We start from the raw sequence: 27,550 nt of genomic DNA, 5'->3' as shown, positions 1-27,550 counted from the left end.
TTTACTACAGTAGTCAAAAACACCCTTCCATTGCTGTAGCATGTGTCTACACTACAGTGATGTAGTTGCAGGTGTGCCTCTGTAGCACTTGTAGTGTGGACATACCCTTGGTTTGTGAGAGCGCAGGCTGAGGTAGTATAGTTGTGCTACTAAAAAGCCCAGTAACGCTGTTGGCTGGTGGTATGAAATGGCTATGTGCACAGAGGACATTTTTTTCTTCTTGAAGAATTAAAACTAAATGAACCGTAAATTCCCACAATGGTCCTATAATATATAAGAATGTGTGTTCTCATTAGAACTAATGCTGCTCTTATCCCCAGCACAAGAGTGGTTAATAACCTTCACTTATGCCTTCAGGATGTGGGCTTTCAGCACGGCCACCATGACACCACCACTGAGCTTGGAGCATGGGTGTAAGTCGTCGTGCCAAGTGCTGGCAGATCTCTTCCCCTGTCCCGGCATTATTTTGTCTAGCTAGTGTATTTTAAAAATAAAATGTATTGGTACTTGTCCATAACAAAAACAATTGGCCAAATTAGAAAATGTGATATAAGATCACAAATAACACTACACATTCATTAATTCTCCACACAATACAGCATCAGTATTTTAAGCTTCATAAAGCTTCCTGGGAGAGTGACAGCACATTGTCTCTTTGTGATTAGAAAATCATTCCTTTCTGGTTTTCTTACTTTGCCTGCGAATTAGGTATATGTTGCAACTGCTCTGCAATATCTTTTCAATACCCAGGTAAAATCCTAGCTCTTGTATTAGTGGAAGGAAGGCTGTATTCAAAAGTAGAGATCCCAGCCACTTCCCTGGGGGCTTGATTCTGCTTCCAAGGAAGTCCATGGAAAAACTCCCATTGCCTTCAATGGTGTGAGACTGGTCTTTAAGTGATTTATAACTGGCAGTCCAGATGGTCCTTCAGAGCATTCATTCCAAATACCTCACTTCCATTAATTGAAAACTAAACTGTGGGTAAGGATCTTGATCCTAAATCCATTGAAGTCACTCTGGAGTTTTTCTGTTGACTTCATTAGACTCTGCATGGGACTGGGATTCCTAAATTCTGTTCTCAAGGAACTGAAGGGAAGTGTCTCCAGACATTTCTCTGGCCCACAAACCACTTTAATAACAGAAAAATAAAAATAATCCTAAAACTTATCTATTTCCCTGTTACAGAAGGTTATTTGTATGTTGGGTGAATAAGACCATCAGCACAGAAATTTGGAATTGTGTTAGCATCTTTCTGCCAAGAACAGTATTTAAACATGGTTCTCCAGAAAAGTGGTAGCTAAAGCAGACTGATCCCCACCCGCACAGAGTCCGCTCCACACCCACACAGATCACATTGCAGGATTGGGGTCATGGTTTCAAATCTGTGTGGCCAGGGCTTTGTTTTTAAAACTTGTATTACTGATGCTTGTGAAAGTTTTGAACACTTAATGGTATGTTATAGTAAAGTTTAGAAAGCTGTTAGCATGCCATGTGCATTTAGTCTTTTTAAAACGTTCTTTTGCTGGCTACCCAAAAGGCTATTGGGGACTTGGACTGTATTAAAAATAGATGTCAAGGTGCCCCAAACCTGCATGCTAACGAGCCTTACACAAACATCTGCAGGTGAGTGTAATAGGGGACTGACTAGGTATATGGTGAAACAAGCTATTAAGCAAAATAACTGAATAAAAATAACACCCAAGTTAACTTTCCAATATATCTGAAAGCCGTAGTGTGCCTTTGGACTAATGCCTGTCAAATTCCAGTTTAAAAATGCCCTTCTGAGGTCTTCTTTGGGGTCTCATGGCCAAACAAAACACCTGGAAACATACTTCTGTGTGTTTCTAAAACTTGACAGTGGCAGAATAAGCTTCTCTATTTGAAGTGCATTTTTACAGCTGTGAAGCGAAGACCTTGTATTCCAAGCATTAGCTTAGAGAGAATTTAGGCTGTTCATGTAAATGCTTGAAAACTGGAACTTTAAACTGTTGACACTCTTAATAAAGTCAAAAGCAAAATCCATTAGTTTTTCTCACTCCTGATGCATAGTGGTCTTATGATCATTCTCTTTATTTTGTTTTATTAAATAGTGATGTCAGAAATCTGAGTCACAAAAGGCCTTATACGGTATCTTATCCTTGAAAAGACTTGCTCTCTGCATGTCACCCTGAAACTAATTTTCAATCCTTGGCTCATCCATTAGAATTCCATCAATCTGTGCATCGTTTGGTTGAAGTATTTATGGTCAACAATATGAATACAGTTACATTATTGGAAAATTTATAGCAGTTGCTGATAGTCACACAGTGTCTTACCTTGTTTAACCTACCTCAACAAGCTGAGCGATGGGGTTCTTGCAGGAATCTCCATGGTTCAGAGTTCCACAAGATATGACCACATACCCTCGGATGCATGGCAGCTGTATGCATGACAAGCACTGCAGCAACCCAGCTGCAGCTGTGCCGTTGCAGTGTAGACGCTACAGCAATAAAAGGGGTTTTCCTGTAGCAGTAGTAAAGCCACCCCCTTGAGAGGTGTAGCATCTGTGTTGCACGGGGCCTGAACTTTTTCATAGCCCTGAGCGATGTAGCTAAGTTGACCTTAGTTTTAGTTGTAGACCCGGCAGGAGTGTTTAGGATGCAAGATCCCTTAATTTTGAGAGGTTTCAGAGTAGCAGCCATGTTAGTCTGTATTCACAAAAAGAAAAGGAGGACTTGTGGCACCTTAGAGACTAACCAATATGGTTAAACGTATGGAGTGGAAATCTATTATTGGTTAGTCTCTAACGTGCCACAAGTACTCCTTTTCTTTTTTTAATTTTGAGAGTGACGGTTTTTAGCATAGCAGTTAAAGAATAACAACATTTCTGTTGGAAAATATTTGTTCTGGACTTGCTAGACCAGCGTGTCACCTGCATTACTCCATTTTTACAACAGTGTAACTGAATCAGGCCCAAAATGTTTTCTGTTGAGGGGAACACATGGGTTTTCTTGCATCTGAAAAGTTCGACACACTCAAGCCATATTAAGGTAATTTGAGGTCCCGGAGATGCCAGGACATGGTGGGGGGACCCTTCTGGTCCCCCCTGCCCTTGAATTGGCAGTAGTGATCACTCCACCCACCCACCCCCAAAAAATGTTGGGGGCAACACCATGGATCCTCTTCCTCCTCCCAAGAGCTCCAGCAGGCCCCCCCTTCCAAAGGGGTGGCAGCAGGGAACTCCATTACTCGTTATGGTGGGTGGACTGAGCCCACTGCATTCTTCCCCGGTCACAAATCTAGTCCTCTGTTGATGTAGTGATGGTGGGGCAATCCAGAGCGGTAGGTCTTGGAGTTTTACACCATTGACGTGCATGCGACAGTTCATGCTTTTCTGCAGACATCAATGCATCAGTTGCACCTGGTCATGTTTTTGAATTTCTCTTTGCAACCACAAGGGCTAGAAACCTACTTTTTATTTTGATGAAAGCTGAGATTCTGACGTAATCACATGATTCAGTGAGGTGGGGACCTAGGTAAGGGCCTATGTTTTCTGTGCCTGAATCCAGATCTGCCAATACTTCTGTTTTCCACAGGATGCCCTTTTAATACTGTAGTTTTTCAGTGGCTTGGCCTCACACTGATGGAAAAAAGAACAGGAGGACTTGTGGCACCTTAGAGACTAACCAATTTATTTGAGCATACGCTTTCGTGAGCTACAGCTCACAATGCATCCGATGAAGTGAGCTGTAGCTCACGAAAGCTTATGCTCAAATAAATTGGTTAGTCTCTAAGGTGCCACAAGTCCTCCTGTTCTTTTTACGAATACAGACTAACATGGCTGCTACTCTGAAACTGATGGAAAAGTTCACCTGAAGAATTGAAGATTGTTTCTTTCCAGTCGTGTTATCGTTTTAAAGCTAATAACTCGAGCAGGGAAGTGGTGGGCCTCCTATTGCTTCTAACACTATTCTGAAATGGAGTGAGGTAACATTACAAAGGGAAATTTTCTAAAAGCATTTCCAAAGCTGATGAGCACTGGAAAATGTAGATCACAGGTGGTACTTAAGGAGAGGATGAAGTGAGAGTTAGGGCTATTTGTCTCTAACTGTCCTGGGCGCAAAAAACAGCATTTGAGAAACAATGACAAGGTGGAAATGTAATCAGTGGCTGAATTGGATGAAGTCCTGTTGATCAACAGGGACTCTGAAGTAGCTTGTGTAGCAGTGTCCTAAGCATTCTTAAACTTATCGGAATCAAACCATATGAAAATCCACAATAACATTGCAGTTCTCTTCAGCATTGTGAATAGCCTGATTGCTTTCTGTATGCAAAGGGATATATTATTTTAAAAAATAAGAGCTCAGAGGCCTGCTAAATGCTCTATTGCATGTTAGAGTCCATAGAGAAGTGTTTCCTTCTAGTGGGCTTTATGTGCTTAACTCCCATCATTGAGGTGAGACCATACCCTTTACTTTGACATTAAGTGGTAAGGACCTGCTTTCCTATATCAAAGAGTGGACACTTTTTACTCTTTTTTTTAAAAAGCTGGTTATGCTTAGGGGTTTAATTATAGCTTTTTTTTTTCAATCAGAAGTTTAACGTTTCACTTTTTAATTCTTGTCTTTTTGTTGTTTTTGCCTGTTTTAGGCTATGGAGAGCTAAATGGTAACGCAGGAGAAAGAGAAGTATCATTAAAGGGCCTGTGTGCTGATGAGACAACCAACCCATCTTCCAGGGTACCAAATGGCAGCCAGCAGCTTGTAGACACTAATGTAAACCCAAAGCAGACTGTTAAGGTCAGCACCTTTGGGAAAGCTGGAATCAAACCCAAGAACTTCATTCAGAAAAACAGTATGGACAAAAAGAATGAAAAAATTTATGAGAATAAACTTAGAGAAAATCAATCCTCAGACAAACCAGAGGCAGTATCTATTCCAAATGGTGTTGTAACAAATAGTTCTGGTTATATCACTAATGGTTATGTAGGCAAAGGGGCAGATAACGATGGCAGTGGGTCTGAGAGTGGATATACCACACCTAAGAAACGGAAAGGCAGGCGTAACAGTGCCAAGGGTTGTGAGAACTTGAATCTGGTGCAGGACAAAATAATGCAACAGGAGGTCAATACCCCATCCTTAAAACAGGAACTTGAGAGTTTCAAGACTGACTATAGTGAACAAAAGGGAAACAGAGTTGACAATACTAAGCCTGTTTGGAAGTATGAACCTGGGGCTGGAGGAGCAGGCCGTGGGAAAACTGGGGTTGGGGAGGTGCAACGAAAAAACTCTGATGCCAAACCTGGGATTAGCAGCAAAAAGTTTGATGACCGGCCCAAGGGGAAGCATGCATCAGCGGCTGCATCAAAAGAGGACTCGTGGACCCTGTTTAAACCACCCCCAGTTTTTCCAGTGGACAACAGCAGTGCTAAAATAGTTCCTAAAATAAGTTATGCAAGCAAAGTTAAAGAAAACCTCAACAAAGCAGCTCAAAACCCATCTTCTCTGTCTTCGTCGTCGTCTTCATCTACTGGAGAAATACAGGCCCAAATGCCGAGTCGACTGTCCCAAGTCCCCATGTCTGCTATGAAGTCTGTTACTTCTGCTAGCTTTTCAAATGGGCCCATTTTAGCAGGGACTGATGGGAATGTATATTCCCCAGGGAGCCAGCCACTGCTCACAACGGCTGCCAGTACTGTACCATCAGCCTCTCCTGAGTCAGTACACCAGGACATAAGTGCAGCTTCACCAGCCACTGAACAAAAGAAGTCTAGCCTTTTTATCTACCCTTCAAATATGCAATCTGTGCTTTTGGGCACAGCACAGGTGGATCTGCCGTCTCAGACAAATCAGCAGAACCTGGGAGATATCTTCCAGAACCAGTGGGGTTTATCATTTATAAATGAGCCCAGTGCTGGGCCTGAGACTGTTCTGGGGAAATCAACGGATAATAAAATAATGGAAGTGACATTTCAAGGGGAATATCCTGCCACTTTGGTTTCACAGGGTGCTGAAATCATTCCCTCAGGAACTGAACAACCTGTGTTTCCTAAGGCTTATGAGCTGGAAAAACGGACTAGCCCTCAAATACTTAGTGGTATTATAAAGCCTGGGACTGCTAGTGAGATTGGAGTCTTGTCTTTGGAACCACATCACATAGGTGACCTGCAAATGGCAGACACCAGTAGCCAAGGTGCTTTAGTGTTCCTTTCAAAGGACTATGAACTAGAGAATCCCTTGGCTTCTCCTACGAACAATTTGTTAGCCTCCGCCAAAGATCAGAGGTACCAGAGAGGCCTAGAAAGGAAAGATAGCTGGGGTTCTTTTGACCTGAGGGCTGCTATTGTATATCACACTAAAGGTAATGGTTCAACTTGTTTCCTAATGGGGCTCTCTCTTAATTGGTTTGGGAAAATCCAATCCTGTAAAGGTTGCATCCCTTGATTTTAAGAACGGCCTTCTTGCTCCGTCTTTGATGGCCATAGCAGAATAAGAATGTTTGTTTTTAAAATACTCTAGCAGTTACTTGATTTATTCATTCAAGCTATGTTAAAGGTGCTCATTTCTCTGTTCATGTGGGTAAGTGTGTGAGATTTGGTAGAAGTAATAGTTACAGCTGTTTTACCTTTTTTTTTACCTATGTTTGTGTCAGACTCATGTACGGTAAGTAGATCTTCCAAAACTTCCTGATGTTGAAGGGGGTGAAAGCTCAGCAATGGACCCACTGGTTTACCTGGTCTGTTCCTCTTGTTTTAAGGCTGTCTGTCTCCAACACTTCAGGGGTTGCTCTTAAAAAAAGAGCTAGGTGTCTGATACGTGGCATGGATATTTACAGCCAGGAGCCAATAGAATAAAATGACTAAAATTACCCCTCATTCTTGTTTGGCTCAGAAGTTTCTGGATGTTCACAAGCTCTCTGCCTCTTCTTGACAGCTCTGCAGTTCAGTTAGCTAGGTGCTCCCTTGGCTTGCTGTTGCTTATCTACCTTTTGGGCAATTCCCTTTTATTTTATTTTTTGCTACCTCTTCTCACCAACACCCTCTCCCCTTCAAAAAAAAAAAAAAAAAAGGGTGCTCCAGGCTGCCTTACATGAAGTATTCCTTTCGGGGGAGAGCTGAATGATAGCTGCTCAGAAGTGGGGGACAAGATTTCTTTCATGGCTTAAGTGGAAATTTAATGCATTATGACCTATTGCAGAGTGCAAAATTACCTCTCCAAGGTCTTCACAATTCGTTCAGGTGAAGCTTAGAAATCTTGGTGGCTTTGTTTGTTGTTAAGCAACTCAAAAATTATCCCGGGTCAGTGTAATTTCTTAACCCTTTATGCTCTAGTATTCTCACTGGGAATAACAACCTAGTGTCTGTCAATTTATTTTTATCTACACTTTCAGGATTTCTTTTAGTTTCTTTTAGTCATGAAGCAGAGCTTTAGAATTGTGTGTTCCTTGCACCTGTTGAGTCTTGAATCTCGGCCAGCTTTTCAGAGAAAATCAGGGACATTGGGAAGTAAAGTTCCAGACAAGCCTAATCCTGCCATGTCTGGAGATTTCTGCAACAGTTGCCAACTTGGATTTTTATTTTCTTTTTGCTCAGTTTAAATTTATTTTTTAAAGAAACGAAGTAGCCATTCTGTTACCACTGTTCTTTAGATCTCTTCCCTTCTTCGGTCAGCTGGGCAAGACAGTCTCCACCTGAACAGTACTAGCTACAGTGGAGATGATGAACATTCCCCTCCCCTGTTCTATGATGGAGCTAATCATTGTCAATGGCAGAAATAAACAATGGGAATGAAAGCACTTCTAAACTAACTGTGCAGCTCTTCCCTTTCCTTTGCCGACCATCCCCTCCGCCCACACCTGTACACACACTTTTTCTATTTTGGCCCATCCAGAGTAGTAACTCTGGTCATATTATGATTCTGGGATGTGTTTGGGGTGAGCTGGAGTTCTCTGCCCCAATGTCCTTCTCAGGTCCCTTCTTGATTTCTCAACCTGCCTTTTCCTATACCTATTTCCAGACGACATCTTGGCTTCAGCCTAGAAGATAATGGGTGGATGGCTCTTGTAATCAGTGCCATACGAATCATGTGACATGGGTTGCTGGGAGGAACCTGAGCTTGCATTTACAAGTCAGTACTCATTAGATGCCTTTCCTGGTTTGGGGAGTGGAAACCAAAGTCCAAATTAGAGTGTCTTCCCATTTTCCTGCTTCCTGGTTCATCTGTATGTTGGCATTTGTTCTGAAAGGATTCCAGTGTGATCTGGAGCATATTTTCTGAAGTGCCATTTTATGGATCAGTGGTATGAGACATACTGCTCATCCTGACAGACAGCTGCAGAAAGTAATTACTTGTTAAGGCCATGATATTGCGATCAAATCCCGGTGGGTGACCAGGCAGAGCCCAATTGAAATTGGTGAGCTCCACACCAGTGCAAGGGTCTGTCTGCCCACATCCAGTTACAGGACACGGGCTGTATCGGTGATCTGCATGTGTGGATGAAAATACCAGCACCATTCTCTGCTTGTGTTCTGTTGGCCTACAGTCAGACCAGAGCACTGATGCAAACAGCTCTAATAAAATGTCTTAACAACGTTTTAAGAACAGCAAAATAATGGTAAGTTCCCCATGATTCTGCCACGGTTTGTCTTGTGCAGTTTCCCAGCGTCGCTGATAAATAGCTGCCATGTTCCTATTCAGTAACACAGAATGATTTGTCTGACTATCTCCCAGTGATGAGATGCTGAAAGCCTGGCTTTTGTTCTCGCTGTTGTAGTTTGGGGGGAGATTTGTGCAGACTGAACAGTTAGTGTGTTTGGATTTTGGGGGTGGGGGGAAGGGAAGGGGGGGAATTGCTCTCTCCTCAAAAGCAAATAATCAGCCTGGCAAGAGAGAGGTGTTGATGGTTCGCTTCTCAGATCTGTCCTCCATCTTAATCTGGTGACTCTCATAGTTGAGTCTTTGCAAGCTAAAACACAGGATGGTTCTGATGATACTTTCTGTACATGTATGTTCCATCCACGAGTTGAAAGTGCTTTACAAAACGTGAGTAACACTCTCAGCTTCCCATTGAAAGATGTTGCCGTCCTTTTAGGGATGGGGCAGGGGGAAACTGAGGCACACAGCGGTACAATCACAGAGGCGGCTGGGAATAGCACTTGAGTCCTAGTCCTGTGCTCTAGGCACCGGACAGTGTTGTCTTTCCGGACAGGGTTCACTTTGCTGTGCTGTCTGTTGCTGGATATGGTAATTCTTGGAGTGGAATGTTTGTACTCATTCACATGTACCCAGTGTGCTTTTGCCCTCGTAAGTTTGCTGGGCGCATGGGTGTCGGGCACTGGAAACATGCTGAGGGTCTGGCAGTACTTGTGCACCTTTTTTTTTCTTTTTTGGATGCTTTGAAAGTTAGTTTCATATGTCTTTCTCCCTGCTTTGCCTCCAGGCTTCCATTGATTTTTAAGGCCAAAAGGGACTATTATGATCACCTAGTCTGACCTGCATAGCACTGGTCCTAGAATTTCAACTAGTAATTTCTGTAACAAACCCATAACTTCTGGGTGAGCTAAACAACCTGTCTCTTTGCTGGCAACTCCTACGTCTCCTCTGTGTACTGCAGTACTGTAAAAGGAATGAACTATGTGCTAAATGAGATCTTACTAGCTAAATATTGGGCCTGGTTGCTACATGGGTGGAGATTGGATGGTCATTTTGAATGGGAGTCTGAATAAACCCCAGACCTGCAGGAAGAGTGGTTGACTATGCAGGGGGCTTCACTTCCCTCGGGATCAGCACTGACCCAGGCATGGCAATGCATTAGGGGCTATTGAAGTGTCACCTCTTTGTTGAGATTAAACTGGTCTTGTTTTTTAAACAAGAGTACGGTATATTTGTCCCAGCTATACGGTGGCTGAGGTAACTGCTTTCCGATTGCTTAAATGCTCCCTTTTTAAAAACTTATTTCATATCCTAAACGGTCATGTATTGTAGTCTTTGTGTTTAAAACAGCTGCCATGTTCCAGGTCAGAGGTGGCTGCATTTCAGGGATCTCTATATATGATGAGTTGTGGTTTTTTGGGGGGTGGGGGGGATGCTATGTAGTAAGAATATTGTTAGCTAAGGGAAGAAGGATTTAGGTCTCATTACAAAATAGTGAAGACCCCAGATGAGGTGGGGAGAGAAAGTTAGTTATATCTACTGTTCTTTCCTGCCCTTGGGTTCTTCCCAGTGCTCCTGCTTGCTTATTTCTTGGCTTCTCTGCTGCACTCCAGGAAGAAACAAGAGCGGTCTGGGAAATAGAGCACAGCAGTGTGGGCCGGCCACTAGTGGCTTTCACTGGAATTGTGAACTGGGTCACACAAAACAAGAGCTGTGAATTCAGCGTTTTGTCTTTTGCCTCTGAAAAAAGAGAACAGAGTTTTCCTTCTGTTAGGTCTCAGTTTGACACTTTTTATGTTTTTGTGGGTCCTGAATGTAAGAAAATTCTGAGTCTCCCCTCCCCCTGTTGTCTGTGTTTTTCCTGTTGATCAGGATCCATTAATTAGTAGCTAGAACTGTGGTACAGAGTTACTGAAGATCCACACACAGTTTTAGCCTTCTGCATTGTTTCCTAGACAAAACCAGAACGTAGTATAAATCCCTCCGACCAGTAAGTAGGGACACACATCAGACCACCGCGGGGAAGCTGGTATTAAAAGCCTCCCTCTCCCTAGCTTCCTTTCTAGTTTTCTGTTTTGAGCAGGATATTTACAGTTAACGTAGTAAATTGAAATAAACATCTAGCCCACAGCACTACTGAAATATGTAACCTGTTGGCCACTGGCAGGTTTTCTGGAGGGAGAGATTTTATGGAAGTTAAGTATCCATCTTTATATATGACAAATTCAGTGAGTCTTGAATCTGACTTTTGAATTTGTCATATAGAATCACATCCAGGCTTCTGTCCCCCATTAGGTTAGGCCCCTCTCGTATTGCCAGAGCCATATGTGTGGGACTTGGGAACTCCATTGAAATCCATAGGGCTCCGTGCAGGTATCTCCATATAGGTCCAATTGTAGGATTGAGGCCTTCGATAACAGGATTCCCGATTTCCTAGGTAAGTAGTAATTCCATAATCTTGAGCTGTATGACTGGACACTGCTGGAATGCCCTGTCCCAGACATCTCCTGAGGTCACCAGGAAGATGGAGCTCCTGCCTTTCAGAGCTGAGCCCTGGTCCAGTGGAATTTAAGAGCTTCATAGAGCAGGGATCTGGAGAGCCTAGGGTTTGGGAGACCTCATGGGAAGGGGTCTGGACCCATTGAATCTCATCCCTATTCTCCTGGAAGGGTTTGCTAGTGAAATCTTTCTGGGTTTGTGGATCTCTGGGGAGAAGATGCACTGTTTCACTTGTCATTGTTCCTGAAAATCCAGCGTCTTTCTCCCCCCTTACACACTTCACCGATTCTTGAAGCTTTGCAGTCTTTGAGTTGAGTTCCTGGAGCAGGAACTTACTACGTATCTTTGTTTAGAGTGTGTGTGGGGGGCTCCTCCCGCTTTTAAGGAATGGGTTATTCGATTCCTGGTTAAATTCTCCGTTGTATTTCTGGGGGTTACGGAAGCCTCCTCTAGGGAAAGGCGAGTGTGGAAATAAAAGGATCGTCGTGGAGCTGTGTCACTGCTGTAAATCCTGTGGGGAGCACAGTTGCAGCTCATCAGCTTATATTATTGTGTCTGAAAAAAGAGGGGGGCTAGGAGCATCTTAAACTTCCAGAGACCAGATGCTTAACCAGCATCAGTACATAAAAACTGATCCCAAAACAGAGAGAATGGAAAGCCGGGAAATCAGCTGCTAGATCAAAGGGACTTAGCCTACAATTCTAAACAGGCTTCTACTAATCGTTCCAAATTATACAACTTTACTTTTTCTCTGTCCTTCACCCCGTGGTTATTGTCCTGATGAATTTAAAGGGGTTTTCTGCAGAGGTCAATTTGTTGAGCTGCCAGATATGAAGAGCCAATGAGTGAGGCACTGAGATAATCCAGAACTGTGGGGAAAACTCGAACAGGTTCATTCTAGGAAAAGCGTATTGAATAAAGAATCCAACATTAAGATTGATGGAAGTATTAAGCTCATTAGTTCTGTGTTGTAATTGGCTCTCTTGTTGCAATGGGGAGAGAAGTATTTTTCCTTCATGAAACAGTGTTTCAGCAGGTAAACAGAATGTTCAGATAGTATGGGGTGACTGCATTTCAATGTTACAGGTCAGTTAGAGGAGAGGTATTTGTTCTTATTTAGCATTTAAACCCATTCCTTATCAGAATAGTTAATTCCAGGTTTATGGCAGTCTCTCTTAGACTAATGTGATGATCTCATAAATTATGTTCATTCTTCAGGATTTGTCAGACTGTATGCTTTGATAACCAATGCTTCAAGATAGCCAGGAATTACAGGACACTTTGCTCTAATCGCCCACTTCCGTTCTACCTGTCCTTCTTGGGAGAAAAAAGAAGATCACATTTGGAGGCTAAAGGCTAATCTACCCCAAGTTACATCGGCACAGCTGTGTCTCTCAGGGATGTGAAAAATCCACATCCTTGAGAGACTGTTAAGCCAATTTAACCCCTTGTTTAGACAGTTGTGTAGGTTGACAGAAGAGTACTTCCATCAACCTAACTTTCAGGGAGGTGGCCTACTCCCAGTGACAGGAGAACCCCTCCCCTTGCTGTAGAAGGGGTGTGAGCTGAAACACTGCAGCAGTGGAGACATAGCTTAAGCAAGCTGCGTTCCTTCTTACATTCTTTTCTCTTAGGGCATGTCTGTATCACAGAATTACATCAACCTACCTTATGTTGACATCCAGCCGCTGCAGTAATTAAATGGCTTTTGCTTGTCCATGCTCCACTCCATGTGTTGGCGATGTGTGTCCTCACCAGGAGCTCTTGCACTGATTGTACCAGCAGCGTGAGACATTGTGGGATGGCTTCTGAAAGCCAGGGAGTCTGTGTTTGCACTGACACTATATTGACCTTGACTCTGTGCTGCTTGTGGAGGGGGAGCTAAGTCAGTGGCACGCAGCAGCTACGTTGGCGGGAGCGAAATTGTGGTGTAGTCACTTACATAGTTAGGTTGACAAAGCTACCTTGTGTCGACCAAACTCTGTAGTGAAGACCAGGCCTTGGGCAAAAAGTTGTCCGATGTTTGTAATCTTTCTCATTTAGTCCTGTATGAGTCCGTCTTCCAGTGTCGGACATGCTCAGTTGTAGTATAGCTTTCACGCTCCTGTCCAAATGAAAAGCACAGAAACCAAGAACTTTTCCTGTTTATTTTTCTTTTCAGGAAAGAGTGGTGGTGTAAGGGGTTTGAACTCCTCCTCCTCCTCTTCTGATGTAACTGATTTGAATCATTACAATATTTGATAGTAACTTAATTGTTATATAGCTAGCAAGAGGGGTCGTGGTTTCCAGTTGTCTTTTCCTTTTTCCTTTCCCACCCCATTGGACAAGACTGTCCATAATGGTGATGTTCTTTAGCAGCTAAGAAATGACGGATGCACCTTGTCATTTTAAATGGGCAAGTGTAATGCCACTTTGCACTTCCGATAGATGCTTCATTTCACCTCCTAGAAGGCTGCATTGCGTTGATGAATAGTGGTCACTTATGGCACCGACCTCTCTCAGGCGGTTGTGAGGCTTAGTTAATGTTGTGTAAAGCACTTTGTGTCATCTGATGAGTGCAGAGTATTGTTGTTGTTATGAGGACATGAAAATAACAGGCCTAGTAAAATTTTGTGGCTGGCTTTGTTACAAAAGGCCTAAATATTATCGAGTTCTCACTGCATGTATCGATACGCAACTTCTGGCCCACAGAGCTTGCCATATAAGCAAACAAAACACAGGTGGGGAAACAACTGTACAAACGATTGAGGTGGCATTTGGCATGTACCAGGTTAAATCCATTAATTTTGTAGGTATTTTTTCCCCCCTTCCATGCTGCCTAATTTCCTTATTGCCTAGTTCCAGTGTTTGTGGGCCCCACTCCCATCCTTAGTAATAGTATTCTCCGTTCCTACCCACTTCCCATCCACGTCCCACTTAGCAGTTACTAGCTTCGCTCTCGGAAAAGAATTCTTAAAGCTGATTAATTTTATTTTGCCGCATATCTGCTCCTTCCCCACAAGTAATAACAGCCACATTTCCAATATTAAGACACAAATAAACCTCCTTAAATATTTTAAGCCATACAATAAAGACCAGTTAAATGAATAACCCTGTTTCTTTTCAAGAGGACTCAAGATCTGTTATGAAATATAGTTTGCCTTCCTTACAGAAGTCACATTTTCTGTTTCTTGCTTTTGGTACCCTGCATGTGAATTTGTGTAGGAGAGACTCATTTAAAAGCACCGTCACTGTATGTCTTTGTTGGGGTTAGATAAATAGAAAATGTGCTTTTTTAGTGAGCATTTGTTTAAATTGGCTCCAGGATGCTTTTATAACGAAAGCTGTATGTTGAGCAAGTAGTTTGGTAATCTCTTTGGTGTTTCTGTGCATACTTTTGTGTCTCAGGCCTGGTCTGCACTAGAAAATGAAGGCATCTTAACTACATTGTTTAGAGGTGTGGAAAAAGCAACACCCCTGAGTGGCATAGGTAAGCCAACCTAACCCCCAAAATAGACAGTGCTAGGTCAACAGAAGAGTTCTTCCATCCACCCAGCTACAGCCTCTCGGGGAGATCGGTTTCGTACATAGACGGGAGGCAGTGTCTGCATGGTGCAGCTGTAGCATTTCAAGTGTAGACAAGTCCTCGTTCTCTAATATGTTTGCGGAAATGCTTCTTACTGGTTTCATGGTGATCTGAGTCAAATACCATTTCATATGCCATGCTTCAGCAGGTCTGTGCTGTGAACCAGGAGACACTTTCTCTGGCAGTTATAATTTCACATGCTGTAACTGTCTACTCGTAAAAATCAGAACTTCAAGCTACTTGTAGAGGTTGTAATAGTTGCTGCTAAGGGGTGTTCCAGTCAGTCTAGTAAATTTTGAGTTGGGTCGTGATTTGTAAGCCTGGAAAGTGGCAAGTGACACACCTCGTTTCTGATGCAAAGTTGGGCCTCTAACTTCTGAGGCTGCATTGCAGCTGCTTCTAGGCCTCTTACAACCATATCATTCGGGCCTAATTCCCCTCTGTTGCAACAGTTCTAGTATAATGCTAAGCCTGAAAATGAAAGCATGTCCGGAAGCTTCACTAACTGTACCGTAGTGCTGCAAAACACTCACTCTCTCTCTCTCTCTCTTTTGCCTTCACAGAAATGGAATCTATTTGGAATTTGCAAAAGCAAGGTAAGAATTCTAAAAAATGAAACAGTGACATGAGTAACAATGAGCGGTTACATTAAACCAAGACCACTTAAGAGCTGAGCATGGTTAAGCAGTATCCTGAGCAAAGGCAGGGAGTGGGTGAGATGTCTGGGGCTTGGCTTCTAAAGGTGCTGACCGCTGTCGGCTCCCCGTGACACTAGCTGAAGATGTGGGTGCTCAGAAGTGGTGGCCGTGAGGACTGTAAAAGCCCCATCACGAAATGTAAAAAGACAAAAGTCAGGCTAGGTCTGATAACTCCTGTAATTGCTGGTGTCAGACTTCACCCAAATATCAACCTTAAACTTTCCTGGGTGTCCAGATTTCAGCTGTGAAATGAAGTTTCTTTTCACTTGTGGGGAAAACGCTAAATGAAGACTGTCACAGAGTCCCCGGGCGATGTTCTGGAACTGCTCCCTACAAAGCCAGGCAGGACTCTGGGGAAGTCTCCTTTCTGGGAGCAGACTGTCTTCAGGACACACCGCTCACACAGCTTCCACCTTCCTGGGTCTGACCTTGGAGCATTCAGCCTCCTCTGCCCCTCTGTGCCCTTCCCACAGCGAGTCCGCCCAGGCAGGGTCCTGGGGAAGCCAGAGGGTCCTGCCCCCCAACTCCACAGTCAGACGGGACACTCAGCCAGCCAGTAAAACAGGTTTATCAGAGCTTGCAGGTGCAGAGAACAGGATCCCTCAGCCGGGTCCATTTTGGGGGGCAGTGAGCCAGACAACCACGTCTGCACTTCACTCCATGTCCCTAGCGAGCCCCCAACTTCCTCACTCTTCAGCCCCTCCTTCTCTGGGCTTTGTCCCTTTCCCGAGCCAGGAGGTCACCAGATTCCTTTGTTCTCCAACCGTTTAGCTCTCACCTTGCAGGGGGGAAGGGCCCAGGCCATCAGTTGCCAGGAGACAGAGTGTCGGCCATTTATGTACACTGGCCCTTTGCTCTGCAATATTACACCCCCTTATCCCACCCCCTAGAGACTTAAGAAATGCCATGGGGAAACTGAGGCACCCCTACAGTATTCTGAGGAAACATTAAGAACAGTCCCACTTCGTCACAAAGACCTTTGTACTTTTGCTGTATTACTGCATTGATCTAATGTTGGGAGCGAGCACTCATCTGTGTGAAGTCAGTTAGGCTCTTGAATACATTGGCCGGGGGTGCTGTTGCTGGGAGTCCACTGGAACGCTGCCCAGCTCTTTTGTATAGAGGAAGTAGATCACTGACCTGTCAGCAAAGAGGAAACTGCCTTTTAAATTGTGGCAGTTCAGGGAGAAAAAAGGAGGTTTTTTAACAATTAGTTAAGTGTTTTGCTGGTTTGCGGGTCTCCTGCTCATGAATATTTTCTGCTTCAGAACCTGAATGCAGTTTGTTTAAAGCTGAGTTTAATTTTTCTTTTCAGATCCCAAAAGGATAATCACTTATGATGAAGCCATGGAATGTCCAGATCAATGAAGGTAGCAGGACAAGACTGCCTGTTATAACCTTTCTGCAGCGTGATGCTGTTCACAGGGGACAAAAGGCTTTTATGCTCCTTCTAAATCTTCAGTGCAGCAGAGGAACCATAACTAGAATCACAGGATAATATATACAAATTATATATAGTTATTTAAAAAATGGCGACTGAAAGTAATTAGACTTCTTAAGGAATCTGAAAATTTATTTCAGCAGACTTCACACATGATTATTTAATCTCCGGTACTGAATAGGTTTTTTAGTTTTGTTTTTGTTTAAAGAGCAAATGCAAATGATTAATGAGTACAGACTCAATTCACAAGCCTGGTTCTAAAGTTCCTGCTGTCATCAACATGGGCAACAGTGACGGTTGGAGAGGCATTTCCACTTTACAAGGTTTCTGTTTCTTGTTCTGTGACTGTAGTGATACACTAATCACAGGGAAATTGGGATGTTTCACCATCCTTCATCTCCCCTTCCCCTCCTTTTTGTTTTATTTTGTTTTACTTTGAACCCTGTGCGAATGCTGGAGAAACACCTTGAAGTTTGCAGGGTTTCCTTTTTTCCAGAGAATATAATCTGCATGTCTTGCCAGGAGTAAAACAGCCCATCAGGTGCTGAGAAAATTGTCTTAAAGCATCGTTCTTCTGGGGGGAAGATTGTAATTCTACAGTTCTGGGATACACATTGGTTTTACAGAGTTGACAAAACTCCGGTTACACTTTGGACTATTACAACTGAAGAGCTCTTTCACGAGTGTCATTTTAAAAGACAACATGCAAAACAAGCAATTGGTTTAGGCATTTAATATGGAAAAAAAACCCTGTTCCCACACTTTTATGCCATTGTATCACTGGGAGCAAAAAAAATATATATATACATAGATATATATATCTATCTATCTCCTGCTATCAACTGTAGGTGCTTCATATTTGCTCTGTCTGTCTCTTAACACTAAATGTGCTTTTTTTCCTGTTTTCACTGAAAACCTGAAGAGAAATTGTTTGTGTTCTGCTAACTTTCACCCTTCAAGTATTTTTTTCTCTTTAGAAATAAGTTTTTAAAAAAAGAAGAAGAAGAAAAAAAAAAGGAAAAAGGAAAAAAAGAGAAAAAACCTATGGGAATCATAACCCTTTCCCATTTGTCCCTGAAAGCAATGGGTGAGGGAATGCTGTCCCGGCCATTGGAAATATTCTTTTATATTTTAATGCAGTCTGTGTATTTCTGAGCTCTTTTGCTGCTTCTCATTATATCTCTATTAAAATATATTTTATTACAAGAGCAAAATGGGGTGGGGGGGGTAGGAATGAAAATTTAAAAATCATCAAAACCAAGGACAGCTTTCCGGCAATAGCAGAGAAGGCGGAAGAGAGTGCAGGCTCCAACTGTGCGATCCATACTGTGCGCTGCAGCGTGTGTGTAGCATGTTAAAAATGTGTTGGTGATGGTGGGTTTGTTTGTTTGTTTTGTTTGTTTGTTTTTAGTTTGTTTTTTAAGGTGCAAAATTCCTGGGGTCCAATGTAAGACTGATCAGTTAATCATTAGTGAAACAAAACAAGTTTTCTGGCCTGTCCAAATTCCGTACATGTACAACTCTTAAATATTCTTGTATGTTCACAGCTGAGTGCTGGCTAAAATATTTGGGCATTTAGGTTGACAGGAGTTAGCATCTGGTAAAATCAGACTGGATCCCATGGGGCATTAGGGGAAGGAAGTAACCCCATTACTTTTGCCTACTCTTTGTGCTTAGATGTATCTACTCTTTTTAAAAAGAAAATAATTAGGTATGTAGCATGCGTGTCTTTTTTTTTTAATTGTTTCATGCTTTTATTGAGGTTGTTCCTGAATGAAGCTCTCAGGTTCATAGTGGGACAAAGAAACTTTAATTTTTCCTGTACCTTTTTAAGATTGTTCGCTTTCTGCCATGCTTAGTTTTAAAAGTATAACGATGGATTGCCTACTCCATTTTATGTATTAATACACTGTATATATATATGACATAATATATATATATAGTAACAAATAACTTACTGTATCAGTCCAGGTTCAGAAACTTGCGGTTGGCCAGTTGCGGAATGATTCTATTTCACCTATAAACTGTATCACCTTTACAGGTGTTTGTAACTTTCAAATGTACAATGTGTTTACAGATGTGCCCTGCAACTAGTCCTCCCACGCTCCTATTGTTTAATTCTGTTAAGTCTCCTGACTGCTTGCCAAAAGTTGGAATTGCTGTTGGTTCCTCTGTGAAAGAGAACTGATGCATTCTTGAGCTTTAAAGTGTTGAACAAACTGGAAAATATAACTTAAAAGAGTGAGGCGAAAAATGTTTGGGTTTTTTTTAAATGTTTCCAGTCAATAGCAAAGTCTCTAGTTTGTTTTACAGGCTTTAAAGTTCCGCTGTATATTTATTTGCCTTGTGTAATCACTTGCCGCCTTAAGGGCTGGATTCCATATATTTAAAAAACCCCTGTTTTGCTTGCACGGGGTATAAAGCTGTGCCCCCCAACATCTGCTTTTGCGGAACAGCAATATCTTCTAAATGGAATCTGACCCTTAGAGTTTAGAAATGTGTCTTAGTCTTGCTGAGTATTGAGGAAACTCACTTTAGCCAATCCAGTGCATCTTTCAAATAATGAAATAAGTTCTCAAAAGAAACTGAATAAAATAATCTCTAAATGTTTGTTCCCCCTGCTTTTCTCACACCACTGCCTTGCCCCTTCCCTCGGGCCGTTGGTATTTGATGCAGAAACACCTTCTACAGTTCTCTCCATTTGTGTTTTTGAGTATCTCGTCTCTTAAAATATTTCACCGTCTGCTTCCTCCACTCGAAAGCTCCATTGGTTGTACCATTGGCTTTAAGCAGTTAAGAAATTCTGTTTCTGGGAGCCCTGTAGTTCCAGCTTGCTAACAAAGGCAGTATTTCTGGGCAACAGGTTGGATACATTTTATTGCCTAGGGACAGGCAGGACCATGGAATAAACTTCCTTTGTGCTGTTTTGTAACACTTAACCCTCTCTGTGTCTGCAGTCTTTCTCCTTAAGTCCTCACACAATTCTTTACTGAGCACTTATTAAAAAAAATCTTAAGAGTTAATCTGTTTTCTGATTATTTTTGTGTAAATTTATAAAAACAAATTCATCTGTGACTAACTCAGCCCATTCAAACAATGCTATTGTTTACTGATAGGTCTCTTGAATTTTCCTTGGACTCAGAGTATTAGTACTGTAGCATAAACCAAATACAACCTGGAAAAGGTGCCACCTTCTCCCATTCTGGGGACTGAACATGGTGTGTGTGGGGGTGGGTGGGTGGGTGCAGGGAGGTGGAACACACAGACTAGGAATTGAATGAATGTGTGTGCAAGCATTTTATTCATGTTTGGAGAACGAACTTTGTATTTATTTTGTGCCATTTGTTTTTATTACACTGAGTAAAATAAGTTTAAAACAAAAGCCTAAAATAAGTGTAGGATTCAAAAGTGGCACTAAGAACGAAATCATGATCTATTTTTTTAATAGCAGTGAAGATACTAATTCAGGTTAAAGGCTTCTTTTAACTTTCTCTTTTGAATGTAGGCCCTATGAGTCAACCTACTCTTCTCTCCCCCTCCCCTCCATTTCCCTTACCAAGTGAAGTTTTATATTTATTTGACTATTCCTGCACAGGAGGGGGTGAGGGTGTACGTGTCCTCTTCCTTTCTCCTGACTAAAATCTGAAACCCCCCCCCCCATCACCTCTCTCCTTTCTTCATCCCTCTAGTGGCAGGTTTCGTTGGGGTATTAGCTGTAATGTGTCTTGCACAAATGAAACCTGAATGTGTACCAAAATAAATACATGGCTGTTTCTCTTTGGTGGACTGAGGTGTGTTTTTGTCCACTCCAAGGAATGGCTTAACAGTTGCCCTGTGCTCCCCCCCTCCCCCCGCCCGTGATGGAGATTGCTGTCCTTTCATTGAGACAGCATTGGTCTCTCTGCTCTCCTTATTTGGTATCCCATCAGACTGACAGGGCTGCGGTTAATCTCAAGTTTTTGATTTCTATTTGATTTAAGGAAAAAAAAAAATCCCAGCTCAGTCATTTGGGGACCCCCATTATAGCTGCAGAAGCCAGTTGCCTGGCAGATCTGGCATTCACCTTTGAGAACTACCTGTGTAGTGTAGATGGCTTCTGGTTTTGGCAAGGCCAGGCAGAGTTCTTGTCACTAACCCATTGTGAACCATAAATCTGACTGTTTGCCTTCTTTAATTGCTGAAAACTTCTTTTCAATATGGAAAAGCCATTTTGGTGTTAAATTTGTAACTCTTGTGTACTCAATGGCTGGGGGAGGGGACTGTAGAGAGCAGGCCATTTCAATCAAAAACAAAATCACTTTCTGCTTTGATAAAATAACTTCAGAGAGATGGAAATTGTCCTCTCTAACTTTCATAGGCAATTATTGTTTTTCTACCACTCCTTTCAAAGACCATGATTTTGATGCAAATACACCTTCCTCATAAACAGCTGCTAACAGGTGGTGGTAGAAACATTTCTTGATGGTAGCATGGCAGAAAGTTGTTACATGCATAATTATTGCAGGACAACTTGTACGTGGCTAATAGTGTCTCCGTGTGTTAAGGTCTTGCTCTTTCTGATAATAGCGTTTTCAAGAACTTGCTCCAGTGTCTGGTGCTTTCTGTAATCCTATCACTCGGATGGTTTTGTATGTATTTAGTATTCGTTTTCATTATCGAGGCTGTGTACAAAGGAGGTGGTGAGCGGGGTTAGGAGAGGAGAGAGCAAGGCTAAATATGATTCAAGCTGCTACAAGAGTTTTTCTGGTGCACAAGGCAAGATTCGCTTGCTGGTTGCAAGATCTTTGCTAAACCAAGTGTGACGTGGCTGAAGCAGGGAATGGTGGGTGAGTGGATAGAAATCCTGACTTTTGGCACCATAGGGTTAATGGAAGTATGCCTACCCATGGAAAAAAGTGAAAGCAGTTGAGAACCATGAATCTGGACGGATGCAAGGGATTGGAAGATCTCCGGCTCCTCTACAGACACACTGCATTACACAGCTTCAAAAATGTGCCCAATTTGTATTACACCACCCAGGGTAAAGCTGGCTTCCTTATAGCCCGCCTAAAGTCCTCAAAGTTGTGTAACTTAGCACCATGACATGAGAGACTAGTGGATGTCTGAGGCAGCGCAGGAATGTTGTATTGCAACTCTGCAGTGCATTGCGAGTGACCTTGTGTTCGGAGTGTAACAATTCTGCAGTGAATCACTGCTAGGAGCATTGGCTTGCTGTTGTGAAATGGAAGTCTCATTAAAGGAACAGAAGTCATAGCTTCGCATTCACTGGGGGATACGGAGTTGTATTTATCATTGACTGTTAATCAGAAAACTTCACGTGTGTCCAGGGTTCTAAAGCCATTTTGTAACATAGCAGTATCCCTTTTCTACAGCCTTATTAATGGGTTTAGTAGCTTTTTAAAAAAAAAAAAACCATTTCTTTCTTTCTGTGGTATGAAAATTATACACTGCGAACATATGAATGTTCAGCAAATGTCAAACTTGCAGTTTTTCTTAAAAACGGTCTGCTTCCCGCACAGTCTCCTCAGGTGCTAAATAAGGATTCCCAAAAAATGGCTACTGCTTTAGGAGGTTCTGCTTTATTCCTAAAATACATATTTTTTTGCTTAGGTGTTATAAAGATTCAGTATTTTAACAAGAATGTTTTTGTTTTAATATGTAAATAAGAATATGCCTCTTTAGTTTGGTTTTATCCCTTTTGGGTCTGTTAGTCAAATTTTCATTTATCCTTTTGAGAAGGACTTTCTTGTGACCTTGAAGACATTTCATTAAGTTTTGCATTTAGGAATGAATCTACAATTGTTCACGTCTTGGATTAATGCTACTGCTGCTATCAGTAACTCTGAAAATCAAGAATGTGATGCACTTTTTTACATGACCATATAGTTCTTCTTAGGACGATTTGACCCCCTCCTGTAACACAGCCACTAATTCTGAAGGTAACCTAGAAACTGAAATAACGGTTTGGAAGATGAGCGTAACTGATTTTGGTGCTGAACATCTATGAGAATTACTATGCAATGCAAGCAAAAGAAAACGTAACTTCAAAGAACACTGTGTATCATCCCTCCCTCAGGCTGCTATTGGAAAGGTGGTGCAAATGCCTGAGATGGCACTTTCTCTTCCTTTTTGGCTGGAACAGGGAATGCAGCTAAAAATAACCCTAGGTCAAAGAAATCTAGCTGAAGCATATTCTGTCCGAGTTGTTATATATTCTGTTTTTTAGCCGTGTCAATCTTTGGAAGGAAAATATTGATCTCTGAAAATAATCTTTTTAATGCTTAATCTCAATGTGAAATTTATGGCAAGGATTCTGCTTTCCCAAAGTTGTGAAACACGCTTAATTTTCCCTGGTGTCTTCTCCCGCTGCTCTCAGGCTGATGGGGGAGCCCAGCTGGCATCTGAGGTTAGCTGTCTTTTTCCATGTTCCACTAGTGCAGAGAGCCCTTGAGACTGGTCTCTCTGCTTTGTTTAGCTACAGAACAAAAATGTGAATGATTACAAATAAATGAAGGCATACAGGTTAGCGAGAAGGGGAGTATTTCTGGTATAATGGCACTGGCTCATTTGGCCTAGAAGTACCAGAGCTATTCACCTTTGTAGTTCTCAGCCAGATCACTCACGAGCCATGCTCTCCTGTTCGACGGGAGAGCTTGCATGCTGTTAAGTGAGAGATTGCTGGAGGAACAAATTTACTTGATCTTTCTGTGTGTAGAAAACTTTTTTTTAAAGGGGGTAGAAATATTTTTGTAGGGTGAGGGAAGAATTGAGAGGTCTGAAATTGTATGTGATCATGCTTCTGAAACATAAGTCAAACTGCAATATGGTAGGTAAATATAGAGCAGAGTTTTCTGCCATCATTAGCTTGTCAGCACTGTGTTTTTTTTGTTGACTGGTGTTTGCTTTTTTTTTTTTTTTAATATAACGTGCCTTGCATGCCTGTTTAATTTTAAAAAAAATTCAAATGGTCAAACTCACCAGTCAGTTGTTGTGGAGCTTTGCATTGGTAATTCTGGACTTCTCACCCCCTTGTATGGCATAACGAACTCACCCTTCTGCAGTCTGGGATTGGCTATAGTTCTCAGTAACCAGCTGGATCAGCTGTCAAAATGAGGGCATAATCTTAAATTGACTCTGAATAGTGGCTGTTTTACAGGCTTGCGGGAAAAACTCAAATCCTATGATATGGCACCTTTCCTATCTGAACGTAACTCATATTTGTGTGTGTTTAAAGGAAACCTGGCTTGCTGTTCTCCCCCTATTAGCAAAAGAAGGTGGTGTAATGCTTTGTCTACAGAACTGTGGAAGGTCTGGAATCAGCTTCACTCTGGAATTCAGGTTTTCTGCAGAGGCTGAAAATTCCATTTACTGGGCTGGATTTTCCTCCTGTTTCCCCCCCCCCTTGAATTTTGTAAAGGAAAAAAGAAAATGCACCTTGCTTTTAAAAAAAAAATGCTTGTTTGCAACCATTGACTCAGACTATTAAACTGTGCAATTATTGTGTTTTTCATTTCTGCATCTCTCTAGATTCAGTCTCCCTAAAGTGTTTTTTTTTTCTGTTTTAAGCCTCTCTGTATTTCTGCCACTGTAAATGTGAAAGCTTGCTTGCATTAATTTTTAGAAATGCATTTTGCACACTCGGGTTTCACTGAAGCTCCATGAAAAGGTTAGTCCTAAGCAGATGAATAAAGCTATGCACATGTTTTGAAAGTTTAATTTGTGTCTCATTACCAGAAGTGACTTATCTGTTCTTGTTTGCATTCCTGTGCTGTCATTGCATACGTTAGCTTTACCATCTGAGGGTGTGACATAAGATGGCAGTTTTGTGCTGTCAGTCAACTAACAGAAAACTGGTACTGCTTTTAGTAGCCTGAGGTGTTTGTTGTTTGTTTGTTTGTTTTGTTTTAAAAGCCTAATTTAGAGATTTAAGTAAGAGGGAGAAGGGTGTGGTGTCAGTTTTCTGGGTATATCCCTTGATATCATTGAGTGACTGTGTCCTTTCTGTTGTTAAGGACGTGACTGGAGGTGTTACCTCCAGACTAGCTGAGAAGTTGCAGTGAGTGGGAAGGCTGATCAGTTTACACTCGCTGCTTTTCAATCCCATTTGAAAGGACAGCCCTGATTATGGGATGTTACCTTGACACTAGTTTAACAGAGAACCCATTTGCTTAGACAAGTGTGGGGTGGACTAATTGTAAACGGTGTAGAGGGAAAACAGCTTAAAAAACCCCATTTAGTCTTTGCCCATAGTGCAAGGCAAGAGACACGCTCAGCTGTTTTAATTGCCGCAGTATGCGTGCACTAAATGGGTGACATATTGGCCATGTTGAAGCTGATGGCAAAAATCCCTTTAATCTCCAGCAAGCCAAGATTTTTGCTCTGTGTCTTTACTCTTGTTTTTGCAGATGTGTGGCTGCACTAAGTTGGTTTGACTGAACCATCCTTGAAAACCTTTTCTGTGATCTAGCCCAGGCCCTTGCTGTGTAGGAGTGGCTGGATTTCATGTTAGAGACTTATCGCAAACAGCTTTCTTCCATGTGCTCCCTTAGCTGGGGCTGAAATTCGTATTATTTTACAGGAGCTTTTTCCGTACAGAACAGGGCTGCTTTTCTATCCGTCACACGTGTACTTACTGCCTTCAGTGGCTCGGGCACCAAGTGGCTTGGAGGCTCTCAACATGTTTACTTAGGAGAAAATAAAACCACAATCCCTCCTGACTATTTCAGTGTTAATGGCACTTTGAAACTCAACTGCATACTACAGACCCAGAAAGTTGGGCTCATACACGTGGTCTCTCGTGGCAGAACTGCAGGAGCACAGAAGGCGGTGTCTTGCATGGATAACTGCCTGCGCTCGTATATCTGCCAATAGTTCTCATTTCTCTTCAGTTTCCTGGTATGTATTTTAAAATCACAGCAGATCCTGTGTCTTACCTGCTCAGGAGCTGAATTACCTCGTCATGTCTGAGAGGGATAGCCCCTCTCTGTTACTGGTGGGGTAGCAATGTACTACCACACACAATGTTAAAGGTAGTTGTTTTCTTGTCCCCTTCCCAATAATTTGAAATAGGCTAAAATATTGTGTACCCATTTACAGACGTAGACATTTTCCAGATTGTGGGAGGGGTGGCTAGAGCATTTAGTGTAATACGTAAATACCTGCTGTAGCTGTATCTAGTGCAGGCTGTTGCAGCCTTGTATGTTACAGAGTGGTGTCATGGAATGTAAGGATAGATACTGTCCATGAGCTGTAATGGCAGAATAGATCTTTACTGAAGATGTCGTACTCCACACTTTAAATGTTTTTTAAAAAGTTACCTTAATTTCATTTATTCTATATTGCACCAACTGGTCTTCAAAAGTTACCCAAATTTACCACTTTATCAGGAAGAAAACAGAAAATTATGTAGATCAAATACATTGACAGACAATAAGTGATGTAAATTGTTGAATAAAAATTTTAAAATTTGTAGGTGTCTGTCTGTTTCTTTCTCTCTCTCTCTCTCTCACAAGGGTCCTTTAAAAATATTTTGGTGCTGATTACTTGAGTTTTACTCTTATGCATGATGTTATCAGGCAATGACAAAATGCAGCGTTGTACAAATGTTGATCACACTTTATTAGAGAGAGCCCTCGGCACGAAGATAAGTGGGTCTGTGGATGTAAGCAGAGAACAGAGTATCGAGTTGTCATTACAGAGCTGCCCTGGTGGGTTAGTGCAAGTGTATGCAGCAGCTACCCGAATAATATTGATTCATAGATTCCAAGGCCAGAAAGGACCACTGTGATCATCCCATCTGCCTTCCTGTATAGCAAAAGCCAGAGAACGTCCCCAACATAATTCCTAGAGCTTTTAGAAAAACATCCAATCTTGATTTTTAAATTGTTTTGTGATGGGGACTCCACCTTGGTAAATTGTTCCAATGGGTAACTCCTCTCACTGTTAAAAATCTTCACCTTATTTGCAGTCTGAATTTCTTGCTTCAACTTCCAGCCTTTGGATCGTGTTATACCTTTCTTTGCTAGCTTGCAGAGCCCACTGTCAAATATTTGTTCCCCATATCAGTACTTACAGACTGATCAAGTCACCCCCAAACCTTCTCTTTAAGTTAAATCGCCTTTTATGATGAGATTACTGGTTCTGTGGATGAAGGGAAAGCAGTGGATGTATTGTTTCTTGACTTTAGCAAAGCTTTTGACACGGTCTCCCACAGTATTCTTGTAAGCAAGTTAAGGAAGTATGGGCTGGATGAATTCACTATAAGGTGGGTAGAAAGCTGGCTAGATTGTCGGGCTCAACGGGTAGTGATCAATGGCTCCATGTCTAGTTGGCAGCCGGTATCAAGTGGAGTGCCCCAAGGGTCGGTCCTGGGGCCGGTTTTGTTCAATATCTTCATAAATGATCTGGAGGATGGTGTGGATTGCACTCTCAGCAAATTTGCGGATGATACTAAACTGGGAGGAGTGGTAGATACGCTGGAGGGGAGGGATAGGATACAGAAGGACCTAGACAAATTGGAGGATTGGGCCAAAAGAAATCTGATGAGGTTCAATAAGGATAAGTGCAGGGTCCTGCACTTAGGACAGAAGAACCCAATGCACAGCTACAGACTAGGGACCGAATGGCTAGGCAGCAGTTCTGCGGAAAAGGACCTAGGGGTGACAGTGGACGAGAAGCTGGATATGAGTCAGCAGTGTGCCCTTGTTGCCAAGAAGGC

At 42.2% G+C, this 27,550-nt stretch overlaps 1 protein-coding gene across 2 annotated transcripts in view; it reads left to right on the top strand.

Annotated features, from left to right (window-relative positions):
- The window catches only part of NUFIP2 (nuclear FMR1 interacting protein 2), a 29,072-nt gene extending 2,770 nt beyond the window's left edge, over positions 1-26,302 (top strand). Inside the window, exons 2-5 of one of the 2 annotated variants that reach the window (XM_075120857.1) lie at positions 358-413; positions 4,630-6,339; positions 15,258-15,290; positions 16,708-26,302. In XM_075120857.1, coding sequence (XP_074976958.1) covers positions 359-413; positions 4,630-6,339; positions 15,258-15,290; positions 16,708-16,760 — 1,851 coding nt within the window. In that variant the 5' untranslated portion in view covers position 358 and the 3' untranslated portion in view covers positions 16,761-26,302. The remainder of the gene's footprint in view (positions 1-357; positions 414-4,629; positions 6,340-15,257; positions 15,291-16,707) is intronic. The other variant, XM_048823767.2, reaches the window with a different exon arrangement.
- The last annotated feature ends 1,248 nt before the right edge of the window (positions 26,303-27,550 follow it).

The sequence above is a fragment of the Caretta caretta genome, chromosome 17 (genome assembly GCF_965140235.1).
Source record: "Caretta caretta isolate rCarCar2 chromosome 17, rCarCar1.hap1, whole genome shotgun sequence".
Lineage (NCBI taxonomy): Eukaryota > Metazoa > Chordata > Testudines > Cheloniidae > Caretta > Caretta caretta.
This window is presented reverse-complemented; position numbering and strand designations above follow the sequence as displayed.